General features: G+C 52.6%; 1 protein-coding gene and 1 long non-coding RNA gene across 4 annotated transcripts in view; one reads left to right on the top strand and one right to left on the bottom strand.

Moving 5' to 3' along the window:
* Positions 1-14540, top strand: part of NFAM1 (NFAT activating protein with ITAM motif 1) — a 73608-nt gene that overhangs the window by 34586 nt on the left and 24482 nt on the right. The window contains exon 1 of one of the 2 annotated variants that reach the window (XM_033116079.1): positions 9998-10244. The exons of the other annotated variant lie outside the window; for it this stretch is intronic. Within the exon in view, the coding sequence (XP_032971970.1) occupies positions 10142-10244 (103 nt within the window). The 5' untranslated portion in view covers positions 9998-10141. Of the gene's footprint in view, positions 1-9997; positions 10245-14540 lie in introns of those variants that run through there. 2 annotated transcript variants of the gene reach the window in all.
* Positions 1930-10061, bottom strand: LOC117027985 (uncharacterized). 2 transcript variants are annotated; one of them, XR_004424049.1, is made up of 3 exons: positions 9939-10061; positions 8807-8902; positions 1930-2779 (listed from the first exon to the last, which is right to left on the bottom strand). It is a non-coding gene; the product is annotated as an uncharacterized LOC117027985 (long non-coding RNA). The 2 variants fall into 2 exon arrangements; XR_004424048.1 differs by lacking the exon at positions 1930-2779 and adding an exon at positions 3221-4865.

Genomic DNA, 14540 nt, shown 5'->3' on the forward strand with positions numbered 1-14540 from the left:
TTTAGTGGAAAATGATGTTTAGGTACCACAGTCTGGAAGCTGAGGGCTTTGCTACTGCTTGGTTATTAGTTTCTAGGCATTTTTCAGTGGATAGAGCTGGGAAATACTTTTTGTTTTAAAGAGAAAAATGTATAATGAGTTCATGCTTATATTCTCCCAGCTTAAATTTAGGACGATAGGGTTTTACTTATTTTCTTTGATTTTATATTTGTTCTTTTTTTCTCATGCTGAAAATCTTGGTTCATAAAACCATTAACATTATTACTTATTTGTTTTACCCATATATATTTATATAGAATATATATTACATAATATGTATGATAATATGTAATATACTATATTTAATTTATATGACATATTTCAGAAAAATAAATATTGCTAATAATCTGATTACTGAAAACAATTTAAAATTTCTTTGTTCTCTCTCTTTTTTTTTAATCTTTAGGGTGTCTCATATGGGATGGGCAGTCAAATGACTTAACTCTTGAAATAGTTCCTATCTGAGTGTTTGAGCCACCAACTCTATACACAGTTACATCTATTTGCTTTTGTTTTCTCGGGGATTTTTTTTCCATTTCAATTTAGTATTATTTTATAATTAAATAGAGCATTTACATGGTTCCAAAGTCAAAATTGTAAAACATGGTATATTTAGACAAATCTAGTTTCTGTCTTCTTTATACTGGCCCCTCTTTCCTCATTTCTGTGATCTTAGATCTGAGGTTTTCCTTTTTTTAAAATTATTATTATTATTACTTTTATTGGGGAAGATTTTATTGGGGAAGGGGAACAGGACTTTATTGGGGAACAGTCTGTACTTCCAGGAATTTTTCAAAATCAAGTTGTCCTTTCAGTTGTAGTTGTGGAGGGCGCATCTCAGCTCCAGGACAAGTTGCCGTTGTTAGTTTCAGGGGGCGCAGCCCACCATCCCTTGAGGGAGTCGAGGAGTTGAACTGGCAACCTTGTGGTTGAGAGCCCACTGGCCCATGTGGGAATCGAACCGGCAGCCTTCCGAGTTAGGAGCACGGAGCTCCAACCGCCTGAGCCACCAGGCCAGCCCAGAGGTTTTCCTTTTTTGTAATATAAACAAATACCTTTATATACTTGGACCACCTCCCCTTCTTAGTTCAATAGTATCACACTGTCCATATTTTTCTCCTTTGGACTCTTTTAATGTTAATGCGCCTGTTTTGTGACTTTATAAAGTGGCAAAGGACACAGGTTCATTATTAAGGGGCCATGTCAAGAGCCTTATGAATAGGTTTATATTTTTCAATTTTCTAAGTATTTCGAATCCCCCCTGTATACACAGAATGGTCATCATTGGTCATTTACTGAGTGTGGCTTTTATATGCTATATTCATTACCTAATGTTGTGTAACAAATAAAGACCAAAATCTTAGCTTAAAGCAACAGACATTTATGATCTCACAGTTTGTGTGGGTCTGAAGTCCAGGTTCAGCTTAGGTGGGTCTTCTGGGTGTGCGTATCTCATGGGACTGCAGTCAAGGTGTTCCCAGGGCTGCTGTCATCTCAGGGCCTGGCTGGGGAAGGACCCACGTCCAGCTGACTCATGTGGTTGTTGGCAGGGTTCCGTTCCTGGCAGACTGTTAGCTGGAGTCTGCCCTCTGTTCCTTGCCATGTGGGCCTCTCCATAAGCAGCTCATAATATACCGTGTTTCCCCGAAAATAAGACCTAGCCGGACCATCAGCTGTAAGGCGTCTTTTGGAGCAAAAATTAATATAAGATCCAGTTTTATTTTACTATAATATAAGACTGGGTCTTATATAATAAAATATAAGACCAGATCTTATATTAATTTTTGCTCCAGAAAACACATTAGAGCTGATGGTTGGGCTAGGTCTTATTTTCGGGGAACCAAGTACCCCTCGCTGGGTCTTGGGTTCCACCCTGCTCTGTTCTGCCTCCTTCTTTCCCCTTGGAGTTTTAGGGCTTCCATCCTGAGACCTGGCCCAGGATCCACTCCCACACCCGCAGCCCTGTCTGCCAGGACCCCTGGCCTCCTGGCCCTGATGCCCACAGCTCCCCACCCAGCTGCACCTGGCGTTTGCCGTCACTTGACCAACTGTGACCCTCCTTGCCAGTAACTTGTGAACTTGGCATAGCCTCTCAGATCCCCGTCTCCCTTCTCTGAAAACATGGGAGCTGCCAGCCCCACAAGGTTCTATGCTCAAGGGAGAAAATTGTTGAAAGCAATGCGGGGTAAAACTGGGACTTGCTACCAAATGAGAAAGCTGGTGTATCACTAAAAACACGGGGATGCAGAACACTTAACCAGCACTCAGCCAATTACATTTACTATCAGGAAGGCTGAGCTGAGGGGCTGTGACATCAGGAAGGAGATGCCACCTTATTCCCAGCCACCCCAAGCCCGTCCCCTCCTACCCCTGCCCTTCCTAGCCGACCTCCAGGGGGCACCAGATCTCCACCTTGTGCAGAAAGGAAGAGAGCCAGGGGCGGTGGGGGCTGGGGGTGAGGGGTGGGGAGGGAAATAAAGGGGCTGGCAGAGAGCAGGGCATCCACCCAATGTCATGTTCGGAGCCTCACCAATATATTGCTAGGGTGCAACACCTGTAGTCCTGCAAGATTCAGAACATCCCTAAATCGCCACCTTTGCAGAAAATGGATGAAAAGCTGATCAAACAGACGTTTGATGCTGGGATGAAGAGGAACTGGGTCCAGCAACGTGGAGTTGGAGGCAAAGTGCGGGCTGGAGTTCTGTCAGCTGGAGGTGGAGTCTCCCGTCATCCATCAAGCCTGCAAGGGAAAATGAAAAGGGCTCCACCCTGTTTCTCTTTCCGGGAGCCTGGCCGATGTGGCGCGGAGCAGCGGGCAGAGCGCCCAGGCTGTGCAGGGGCAGGGGCAGGCACAGGCTGGGGCGATGGGGATTCTGGGGCCCTGCTTCCTGGTAAACCACAGTGTAGTCTGGAGTTTGGCTCAGAAACCTGATATCACCCCTTCTCCATGCCTGGGGAGATAGATGCGCTCCCAAAACCAGGCTCCTGGGGCCACGCCAGCAGAACTCTGAACGGCAGTATTCCCCAGACGGAAGCTGACTGCCTCAGAGGAAGAAGAGCCCCATACACTGCCAGGGCCGCTCACAATTCAGGCATTTTTCCGCTCCTTAGGACCTTCCGTCTCCTCATCTGTCTTTCAAGGCAGGGGACTAGGAACCGCTCTCACCTCACGGATGCGGAAGGTGAGGCTCAGAGGCTTCTCACCACTTGCCCAAGGCCCCACAGGTAGGCAGTGGCAGGGCTGGGCTTTGAACCCAGATCTCCCGCCCCGAAGTTCAGACTCAGATTCCTCTAAGGCCAACCCTCCCTGGAAAGGTAAGGCTGCGACTTCTTAGAGAAATCAAAAAAACTAGCAGGAGATTGGTGCTGCGTTCTTTTGGGGGCACTTTCTCTGGAAAGGGCAAGGAGTGGCCTGCCCTCTCTGCCTGGATGTACCTGCTAAGTCAGTGCCTTCAGTACAAACAAATTCTGTTTTGGCCATTGAATTGCAATATTGAATTGCAGTGTGTTCCCATGGTCACACATTTCTGTAGTTTGCAAATATGAGACATTTTAACCTCAGTTAAGTTTCTTCCCACGCCTGTTCCCATGCCGCGAGGGCATAGAAGCCACACGGGATAACAAGTGTCGTCCATCCAAGGAGCATTGGTCCCTGTGGGAGAAAACTCAGCACGCCCTGAATTCCTACTGCTCGTCTATGAAGGAAACTTGGTCCATGTTTGTATTCTGTCTGTAGAGTAAGGAATACAGCATCCTCGTCGGACAAAGAGGTGATGACAGTGTACACGTCACAGGAAATGTGTTCCAGAGGCAGGCGGGCGGTTAATACAAAAATACCCTGTTACTTTCCTGAGTTGCTTGATGGTTCTAGTATTTGTCAGCTTCTTAGAATTTGCAATTTGTGGATTTCTATTCTCATTATAACATTAGAAAGTTAATATTCACTGTCGTACCTAATTTTGGCTTTGTGATCGCGGGTTCAAACATCTGGCAGAAATGAGTTTTCATTCTCTCCTTGGGCCACGACTCCCCCACCCATCCTTTTCCCCAGAGAACCCAAGGGACATTTCAACAAGGGGGGGGCGGTCAGAGGAGGCGGAAGGCTGTGAGTGAGGAGTGAGGTCCAGGCCCTGGGCCAGGGGACAAAGGGCCTCCTGCCCAAGCTGAGGTCAGCTGCACCCAATAAGTACCCCAGCCCGGCTCCCATGGGCAGCTCAGGGATGGCCATGTCCCGTGTGTGCCTCATCTTCCAGAAGGTACTGCCACAAGATCAGCAGACAGGTGTGGGGAGGAAAGAAAGGAAAAGCAACGGCCAGCAGGACTCAGGGAAGTGGGGACTCAGGCGACGGCTCCTTGTGAATCCTTTCGTCCAAGTCTAATGAAAAAAGCTTGACGATACTTTCCTTCGGGCCTCAGCGGGGCTGGGGAATTTCCCGAGGAGGAGGCTTCTAGGTGAGGGAAATCTCAGGGCTCTCGGGCTGCTACTCTTCTGCTGTGACCTAGTGGAAATTTCAGTGCTATGCCATCCAAAGGTCAAGACTCGGCTGATTCTATGCCTTTTTCTATCCAGGTGGACAAAGAACAGACTGTGGGTCTTGTCCATCAGTGCAACCCTTGGAGATTTCTGTTCCTAAAAGACCGCAGTGTCTCTCCAGTGTTGAGGGCAGTTTGTAGAGAATGGGATTTCATTCCAATGACCGCAGAAGCCGCTTAACTTCCAAACGAGGTGTCTTTGGGGGAATCTTTCCACTTGGAAACCTCATCATCAATGATGCCAGGCTTCCAGGAATGGCCAGAAAGCCGCTTAACTCAGAGTGCCTGAAAATCTGTGCATGTGAAATAAAAACAGTAGAAATGGATATTACCGTGTGTCCCCCAGAATAAGACCGGGTCTTATATTAATTTTTGCTCCAAAAGACGCATTAGGTCTTATGTTCAGGGGATGTCGTCCTGAAAAAATCATGCTAGGGCTTATTTTCTGGTTAGGTCTTGTTTTGGAGGAAACATGGTATTTGCAATACCAGTAATTTTTTTTAACAGAAGAATAAATGGGCCCCTTTCTTGCTTCAGCTCCTTGGCCTGGACCTGACACCCTAGCCCCCACCCCCACACCCTCCCCCCTCCTTGCTGGCCCTCTCTTCTGGAAGCTTCTCACTGAGCCTCTGTGAATGCGGTGTGGACTTGGCTTCCATGGCAGGCTCAGCTCTGCCTGCCATGCTCTGGGCTTGTGTACCCCTCACGCTGGGTTCCCACTGGGTTGTGACTTAGATGTGTGGGTGTCAAGCTCTGCCCTAGACAGAGGGTGCCCAGGACAGGGCCTGGCCCTGAGCAATGCCCTGGAGAAGTTTGTTGAATGAAGGAACAAGTGACCCAAAGTTCCTTGTGGGTCCCTGGAGGGACTTGCAGACTCCTGTAGGGATTAGAGGTACTGGCCTGGGTTCTTCGTTGTCTGTGAGCCTAATGCCCATGGGGGTTTGAGGGGGCTGGCCCAGCCACAGGGCAGTGGGAAGGGAAGTGAGGAAAAGAACGTGCTGGGCAGAGGGAAGAGGTGAGAGCTAAGGAGCCAGGCTGAACTGGTGGGCGAGTCCACGGGGTGGGGTCCCCGGACGCCACCCAGCCTTCTGCGCCCCGCTTCTGGAGCCCTAACGGGGGCCAGATCCAAGACCAGACTCCATGCTGCCTGGAGGGCTCCCCTCTCCTGTCGCTCCTGGTCCCACTCCCCACCCTTCCTGAATATCTCCCTGCTGCCCCCTCCCAGAAGAGTCGCCCTCCACAGATTTTCTCATCCAGAACCACATCCCCCCTTGGGGTCTGTACCTGCTCCATCTCCCCTTGCTGGACCGTTGTTCTCTGCAAATCCCCCAAGCCCCTTGGAAAGAAAGCTAAGGAGAGAGGGGCTCAGTAAATGTTTATGGCAAAACAGCTGTTTTCAACCAACATCTTATTCTTTGCAAAGTACTTTCATCTCTTGTTACTCCAGTTGTTCATCAAATCCGTTTGAGGTGGTGGGTATTCACTCCCTTTCATGTTGTAGATGAGGAAACTGCCCCCATAGGCTTAGGAGATAAGGTCAGAGAGCAACCTGAGGGGGCTTGCTCTAGAGTCTCAGGACACCCATGGTGGCCTTGCAAGTGGGGAGGGAGGGAAGGGGAGAGAAAGGAGGGAGGGAGGAGCAAATCTTTTTGAAGGGCTCCTCCTGACCCGTGGCCAAGCTGACCACAGCCTCTGGGGAATCTGCCTCTGGAAGTTCTTCGGGCAGTTTCTCAAGTGTGAGAAGGATGGTCTGTTAAACTGCAGATCTGCTGGCCTCCTAAAGCCTCCTGGAGCCAAGTCTCAGGAAAGGGCGGGAATCTGCATAATCAGTGGCTGCCACACACCCGCCTGTGCCCTCTGCCCCACAGAACCACAGGTGACGATGCATGAATTAGCCTCGGGGGAAGCTAATTGTTTCCTTAACTGACTGAACTCCCTCCGGGGGGCCCTGCCCGCCTGGCAGCCAATAACCGGCTCCGATGACGGTTCCCCAGGAGTTTAGGAAGTGTTCCCGGCTATAGCAGCTTGTTAGAACAGAGAGGACGTGCTCTGAAGGAGGCTCCTAGGGGCTCCGAGGAAGGGCATTAGAGAGACATGCCCTGCGCTCCGTTCCCACAGCCCCCCTCCCCCAGCACATTCCTGGTCCTGCCTGCCCCGACCCCCTCCACCACTCTATCCTGCTGCCTCTCAAGCCCTGGCCTGGCCCTAGAAGGGGAAGAAGCCACCGGGAGATGAAGACATTGCAGGTGAGGGCGTTCCCACAGGCCACAAGGTGGCGCCATTGACACAGGACAGCCGGGGGCTGTCCTTGTAGCAGGGAGGGGAAGGGGGTGGCCCCATTAGCAAAGGAACTTGGAGGCTTTGACACCAGCCACCAGGGACCTCTTGTGATTGGCCTCCTGGTCGGTGCTTGTCTCTCAGGGACACAATTGAACCAAGGACCTAAACCTAACAAGGCCTTGGCACGTGGTGAACATGGAGTAAATGTTGAGAAATGATGCCACCTTGTTTTTTCAGATCTTCAGAATTATTTTCAGTGCGGCAGAGGAGGGGCACTAGCTCCTTACTGCCTCCCCGCAACCAACTTAGCAAGGAAAATCTTATCTCCCTCTGGGCGTGCGGCCAATAGGAAAACCCTGGACTCTGGTCCCAGGTATGCCTCTGATCCCCTCCGCGAGCCCAAGCAGGCCACTTTATTTTTCTCTGTCACTAAATCTGTAGGATGAGGGTTATAATACCAGCCCTGCTGGGAGGGTAAAAAAAACTGCAGGAGAACACAGTGTTTAAAAGTGCAGTCACAGGAGTTCAAATCCTTATTCCACTGCTTACTCGCTGTGTGGCCTTGGGCAGGTGGCTTGCACTCTCTGAACTTCAGTTTCCTCATCTGTAAAATCGGGGCAGTAACACCTGTTGTCCCGTCTAAGTTTCTATGAGGAGTGAAGTAGTCACTACATGAAACCATTGCTTAATAAAGAAGAGAAAATACAGGACAGGTTGGACTGAGAAAGGACTTTGTAGATGGGCCAGGTCAGCCTTCCAGCCCGGACAGGAATCTCCCAGGAACATGCAGGGTGGATAGCTTCCAGGTGGGTTTGTACACGTCCAGTAACAGAGAACTCACTCCCTCTTGAGAAAGGAGGCTGTTTCACTGTGGGCCAGCCCAGCTCACAATTAGATGGGTCTCCTTCAACTGCGTCACAGCTGGTTCTCAGGGACCGAATCATGCCCCTGGACTAGTGGTCAGGTCTTCCCCCCAGAGAGCAGCGGGGTCAGTGCTACCCAACTACCCCCTGCTACATGGCACAGAAAGGGGTACCCCCCAAGGCACAGCTGGGTGTCACTAGGGGGGGAGGGACGCCATCCTCCACCTTCTCCAATGCAGGGGTGCATGAAGGAGAGGACGGAAGGAAACAAGGAGTTGATCGATGATCCACCCCTGGGACCCCAGGGCAGTGGGGACCCCGAGGACCGGAGGAGTGAGCTGCTCTGGGTCTCAGGCATCAGACCGCTGTAGAGGGTCATTGTAAGCTGGCCCCTCCAGCTGATGGGCTCCTGGCACTGGAGTCTGTTGGGAAGAAGGAAGTGGCTTCCTGCAGTGGGGGTAGGGAGGAGAGTGGTCCCCTTCCCAAGGCACTTGTGCTTCCTGCACATCTGCTGCCCACAGTGCAGCCTGGGGAAGAAATGCAGAGAAGACAGGCAGCGCCTGAGGGTAGGAACGAAACACGGCCAGGCCGGGGTCTCGCGCCCACTCGCTCACTCGGGGCAGGGGAAGAGCCCGTCTGGGGGCTCTGTTTTCCTCCCTAGACAGGGTGCACCTTGAGACTGGAACGTGGGCTGCAGAATGAGGGGGCTCAGAGCTGGGGACACGGGGTACAGCAGCACCTGTGTGACAGGCAGGGGCAGAGGCAGTACCTGTGCCCATGTTCCAAGGCCGCCTGGCCCTCGGCCACCTCCTGATGCCAAGTCACAAAGAGACTCACAGGACGATGCCTTTAAAATGTTCCCTCTGTGCACAGAGGTATTAACATGACGTCTGTCACCATGGCATCGAGGTGCTTAGACAACCTGCTCCCCCCAGGAGCTCAGAAACAGCGTGAAGCAGATTATCTGTGTCTCACCGTGACACATGCGATCATGTATCATCGTGATGGATCAACAGTCAGTACCACTGGGGTCCCCTCCGCCCCCCAGCCAGTCGGAAGGGAACCGGCTTGCATTCATACGTCTTCCTCACCTGGTGGGCGGTCCCCGCGCCTGCCAGGCGTCCTCCCAGCACTCCTGGTGTTGGTGGGAAGCGTCTTCTGGCTTTCATCACTCATGTGCAAAGCGGCTGAGGGGAGAGGGAAGCCTTGGGTGAAGGACAGAAGCTGGACCCCATTATGCCACCACTGGGGGCTGCAGTGGGAGGTGAGGGCAAAGGCTGGGGGGCGGCATACACAGCTGGGTGTTCCGTGCTGCCCCTGCGCGCCTGTCCTGATCTTGGGCAAGTTGCTTTGCCTCTTGGGGGAATAGTTTTCTCCTTTGTACAACAGGATGACATGTCTCTTGAGGGTTAACGGAGAAAGGAGAGGAAGTGCTCAGCTGAAACCCAACCACCTTTGCCCCACTTCCTCCACGTGCCAGCATGCTGCGTCCCTCACCATCACCCCTGGTCCCCTTGCCTCTGCCACTCCAGACAAGCAGGCAGACACCTTTCCCCCTGCCCCATCCAGGGTGGCCTGGTGCTGGGTTCTAGAATGTCCGTGGCAGAAGGTGCCCGGTCTGCGGATAACTGCTGTCCCTATGTTGGTGCCTGCTGGATGCGAGGCCAGATGGGGAAGCAATTCCTGTGTCTCCTGGTGGGGGAGGGGTTCAGCTCAGGTTTAGGGAAGCTTCAGCCAGGAAAGACATTTGAGGTAGGCTGGAGGGGAAGCATCCACCGGCCTCCGCGGGGGACCCTTGTTGGGCTAAAGACCAGCCACCTTCCCGTCCCAGAGCTGTTTGGCACCTTGTGGGGCTGGGAACTTGTGGCTCCCGCCCTCATCCAGACTGCCTGCCCCTCCTCCATCACGAACCTGCCCCCTCCCGTATCCTCCCAACCACGGTCCACCCCTGCCTAAAAGCCTGCTCTTTGATGAGCACGGTATGGGGGCAGGGGGAGGTTCCTGGACTATTTACAACGGGAAGTCCACACAAACGTGGTTATTTTTAAAGAGTTTCAGAAGTGAGCAGCTGAACCAAGCCCTGATGTTACTCGTGGAATCTGACCCCCTTCAGTCACCAGTGTCTTCTGGACCCGCCACCTGCTGAAAAGGGGCGGAGGAGGGGAAAGCCCACCCACCTAGTGGGTTGGGAGGCCCCGCCCAGCCCTTCTGCAGATTCCTCACCTGACCCCTCCACCTGGGGCCGGTGGCTACTTGAGTGGAAAGTTCGCGGTTGTTGAGAGGAGCAGGCCCAGTGAGGCCTCCAGGAAGCAGAAGAGCGTCCAGGGAGGAGCTTGGTGGGGACACGAAGGGGAACTGTGGCTGCTGGCAGGCTGCCCCCTCCTGTGAACTCAAGAGGAAGGAGGGACGCTGACCAGGAGGCCCCGATGGAGAGCCGGCCTCCGCAGAGGTGGGCCCCGCCGCCAGGCCCCCTCACGGCCCCCTGGCTCCTGGGCTTGCTCCTGTCCCCCTGGACCGTGCAGCTGGCAGGTACCGTCTTTCTTCTCACGCGCTCGCTGGCTCCGCACATCAGAGAGGCTTTCATCCACCCGCCCCGCCGCGTGCAGCTAATTCCTGTCTCTGGGGATTTGCTGGTTGCGTTTGAACATTGCAGGCTTCACAGGGGGAAGCCTTTGGGGACCAGGAGATGTTTAGCTAATGTCTCGTCAAGGTGGCTTTTGAAGGGGCTGTGGGGGGGAGGGGACAGTGCCCCCTCCCCACGGCTGTGTTAACAGCCTCCCTCCCAGCACAGCTTGACCTACTTGACCCTTAAACAAGGTGGGTGGGCGTTGCTGCAGCCTGGGGGCATTGGGATTGGGTGCAGGGGTCAACGGGGAGGGACATCTCACCCCCAGCGGAGCTTATGATGGAAGCACCAGGTTGAACCTGCAGAGTGGCAGGGCCACCCTCGGTGTTGTTACTGTGTTAGCTGGGAGCAGGAGGGAAGTCCAGCGGTTGGCCACCGGGAGCACTAGAACCTGGGGTACAAAATTGTCACTGTCGTCAGAAAGGGTGGCACCTCCCACTTCCTGAAATACAACCAGAGGCCACAACATTATTTACAACTTGGGAGCTAGGCCTTTCTGAGGGCTGTCACTGTGCCCCCTCGTCCTGGTCCCAGGCCCCCTCAGAAGCTGGGTGGCCTGGATCCAAGCCAGGACCTGGGGTGGGTGGCTTTGGGGAAGTTCATAGAGGCCAGGGAACCCCCAGGAGTGTCCCTCACCAGGGCTGCCCACATGGATCTCTTGGGCTCTGTCTCTCCCTCTTGTATTCCCAGTATCCCCGCTCCCCACCGACTGTGCAGGCTGGGTGTGTTTCTTCCATTTCACTCAGACTTTGATGAGGCTTCCAGGAGCTGCCCCCGCTTCTGCTTCCTCCTCTGCCTCTCACTTGTACCGTGAACAAGAAGAGTTATGTTATTATCACATTCACACTGATACTCAGTCCTCTTCATGTTGAGGCGCTGTCCCCACTGGCACCATTTAAGAACAGGGAAATGGAGGCCCAGGGAGGCCAGGTAGCTTGCCCAAGGCCTAGCAAGTGAGTAGAGTTTGGGTTCAGACCCGGGTCAGCCTGAGCCTGGAGCTAGGACCCTTGGCAGTGGGCTCTGGGGTTCCTCTCGCCTTTCTTTCTAAAGAATATTCTTCACAGAAAAATCCCCCCACCACCAGAAAGGCAAGAGCTGACGGTGGGCCCCTGGTGACATCTCTCCTTGCATCTCATCACCTACCACCCCCTCCCAGCCCTCAGAGATGGGCCAGTGCAAAGATGGCCCAAGGAAATGCAGCTTGTTGGGGACAATGCATTTGAATTTACTCTTAGTCATTTTTAACTTAATTTCCCCAAATTCCCATCATTTCTTTTTGTGTGGTCCCTCCTCCCCAGAAAGGACCAGGTACATCCTGGAAACTGAGTGGAAGAGACTTTGCACAGTGCTGCTGTGAAAAGCTCTTTTGTAATCCTCTCAACTGCAAACAAACAACAGATTTCCACCCCACTCCCCCACCCCCACCCCCGTTACACAAAAGAGAAACTCTGCTCTTTCACAAGAGGTGAAAACACCCTCCCAGCTTCCTAGAACTCTTGGAGCAGCAGACAGCACCCCATTACTCCTGGTCCTGCCCCTGCAGCTCTGTCTCTGTCACTCCACGCCCCTTCCCCACCCTCTTGTCTCTGAATTTTGAGGGTTTGATGAGGGAATCCTGCTGCTCCCACATTCCCCAAACCTCCCCTGAATTCATCCATCAGCCTGGGGCAATCAGCTCCATCAAATGCCAGCACCAAGACCCAGCCTGCACCCTCAGCTATGTCCCCAGGTGGTCTTGGAGAGCGTGGTCACTGAAGCCCAGGGTCAATGCACTGTATCCCTAAACGGCCATATGACATAGGGTTGGGGACATAGGGGCCTTCAGCCTGAGTTTGACTCTGAGCTCTGCGACTCACCCCAGGACCCTGGGCAGGTTCTTAATGTCACTGTGAATCAGTTGCCTCATCTGTTAAATGTGTGCCTGCCTGGTAGCTCATCCTGAGACTGAGTGGCTAGGGCACATGGTTACGGCTCAGAGAATGCCAGCCACCTGCCAGCCTTGCAGAGCCTATCAAAACACTCTACATCTTGGTGAGCCCAGGGCCTCCTTGGAATCACTCCAACCTTTCCAGGGGCCCCTAACACACCCTGGGGTGGCTTCTCAGGACCTCTCTTGTTCCCAACTCTTGTCCTCCTGTTGTGAGCTGGGACTCAGGCTTGCTCTCCTGAGCCCTCTGCAAACTCTACTTTACTCAGAGGGTCCTGCAGCCACTTGTGTCAAGTGCTCTCCCAGTGGTAAATCATCTGAGCCTGATGCTCAGCTTTCCTGGGAGCAGCTACACACCTGGTCTAGCCCAGCTTCTACCAGTCCTCAGTCACCTCCAAGGGCTTTGGGGCCAGGCAGACCAGGTTCAAGTTCTTCTAGTGACTGCTGTGTGACCTCAGGCAAGTTACTTAACCTTTCTGAGCCTCACTGGCCTCAACAAATGTCAGTCTCCTTTCTCTTCTTGGCCTTTCCAGGACTCTGGGCTACATTTATTTCTCAAATATCCATTGAGAAGGACCAGTTCTAGGCAAGGGGGGGGATTGGACAGGCCACAGCCCCCACTCTCAGCCTGGTGGAGACTGAGATTGGAGACCGGCCTGGAGAACATTGACCCATCACCAGAGGCAGAAGTTACCAATTCCTGTTTGCCACCCGCACACCCCCGTTTGCTCTTGACTCAGGTGTCACTGTTCCCTTTGTCGTCCAAAAGACATTCAGGAGCCCCCTGCCTCCCTTTGTACAGCTCTGGCTCCTGTCAGGATTGGCCTCTGCTTTTCATCTTTGTCTAATCCCAATAAAGAGCTTTCCAGGCAGGCAGACTAGAAGCACCTCACTGCTGGAGGTGGGACAGGGGGAGCGTGGGAGGGGGCAATGGAGCGGAGGTAGGGAAGAGACAGAGCAGGTGGGTGGGTAGCAGGCCCAGCATGGATGAAGGCTGGGAGGCCAGAAGGCAGAGCCGCCATGTGAGGTTCAGTTAGACTGGGGAGGGGCGGCTCTCAGCAGAGCAGTGGGATGCGATTCCCACTGGGCTGTAATTCCAGGTGGATTATAAATGCCTGTGAGGTAGGGGTTCAGAGCCGTTCCAATAGGTCCTACTGTCACTGCTTTCTCTTTTCAAATTGTGAAATATAATACTTATACAGAAAGGTACAATAAATATTACAAAGTAAAGTCCTGTGTGACTACCACCCAGGTCAAGAAAGAGAGCATATTCCAGTGCCCCAGAGCCTGTCCCCCCATACCCTCCAAGACACCCTTCTCTCCCCTTTACTAAGCGTCCCTGCATGATATAGATTAGTCTTGCTTGGTTTTGAACTTGGTGGGGATAATCAGAATGATGTGTGTCTTGTTTTGTGACCTTCTTTCACTTAGTGTTAGGTTTTTTTAAAGATGTATCTAGTTGAGGGTTGGCTGAAATTTGTTTTCATTGTTAAAAAGCAGGGGTCGCAAACCATGGCCCGCAGGCTAAATCCAGCCCACTGCCTTTTTGTATGGCCCACAAGTTATGAACGGTTTTTATATTTTTTAATGGTTGGGGGAAAAATCAAAAGAAAAGTATTTCATGACATGTGAAAATTATACAGTATTCACATTTCCATGTCCATAAATAAAGTTTTATTGGAACAGAGCCACGCTTAGTCGTTCATAGATCATCTGTGACTGCTGTCGCCCTATGACCGCACAGTTGAGTTGTTGCGATAGAGACCATATGGCCTGCAAAGCATAAAATATCTACTATCTGGCCCCTTACAGAACACGTTTGTCAACCCCTGCTGTGGCATGTCCACTGAATGAATATACTGCAATTTATTTAGTTGTGATTGACGTTTCAGGTGCTTCCTGTCTGGGGCTGTGACCACTCGCGTGTGGTCTCCAGGCACATGTGTTTTCAGTGCCTCCAGGGGACGCAGTCCCATTGAGGCTGTTTCTGTCCTCACTGTCCATCTTCCCATGTGGACTGTGAGCTTCCAGAGGCAGGACCTGAGCCCCCATTCCTTGTTCTGGTGCTCAGCACCCTTCTATGTCGGCCTCTGGTGGATAGCAAACGGAAGGCACCTCAGGACCGCCTGGGGACAAGGTGGCTGGAAGGAGCCGAATGGTGTGCCTGTCTGGTATCTTCTGGTATCTGCTCCCTTCCCAGGACTGTGTGGGCTGTGAAAGAGAAAGGGTGGGGCTGGAGCCGAGCCCCTTTGAGGCTCTGGGCTAGATCCCT

Source organism: Rhinolophus ferrumequinum, chromosome 10, assembly GCF_004115265.2.
Source record: "Rhinolophus ferrumequinum isolate MPI-CBG mRhiFer1 chromosome 10, mRhiFer1_v1.p, whole genome shotgun sequence".
Taxonomy (NCBI): Eukaryota; Metazoa; Chordata; class Mammalia; order Chiroptera; family Rhinolophidae; genus Rhinolophus; species Rhinolophus ferrumequinum.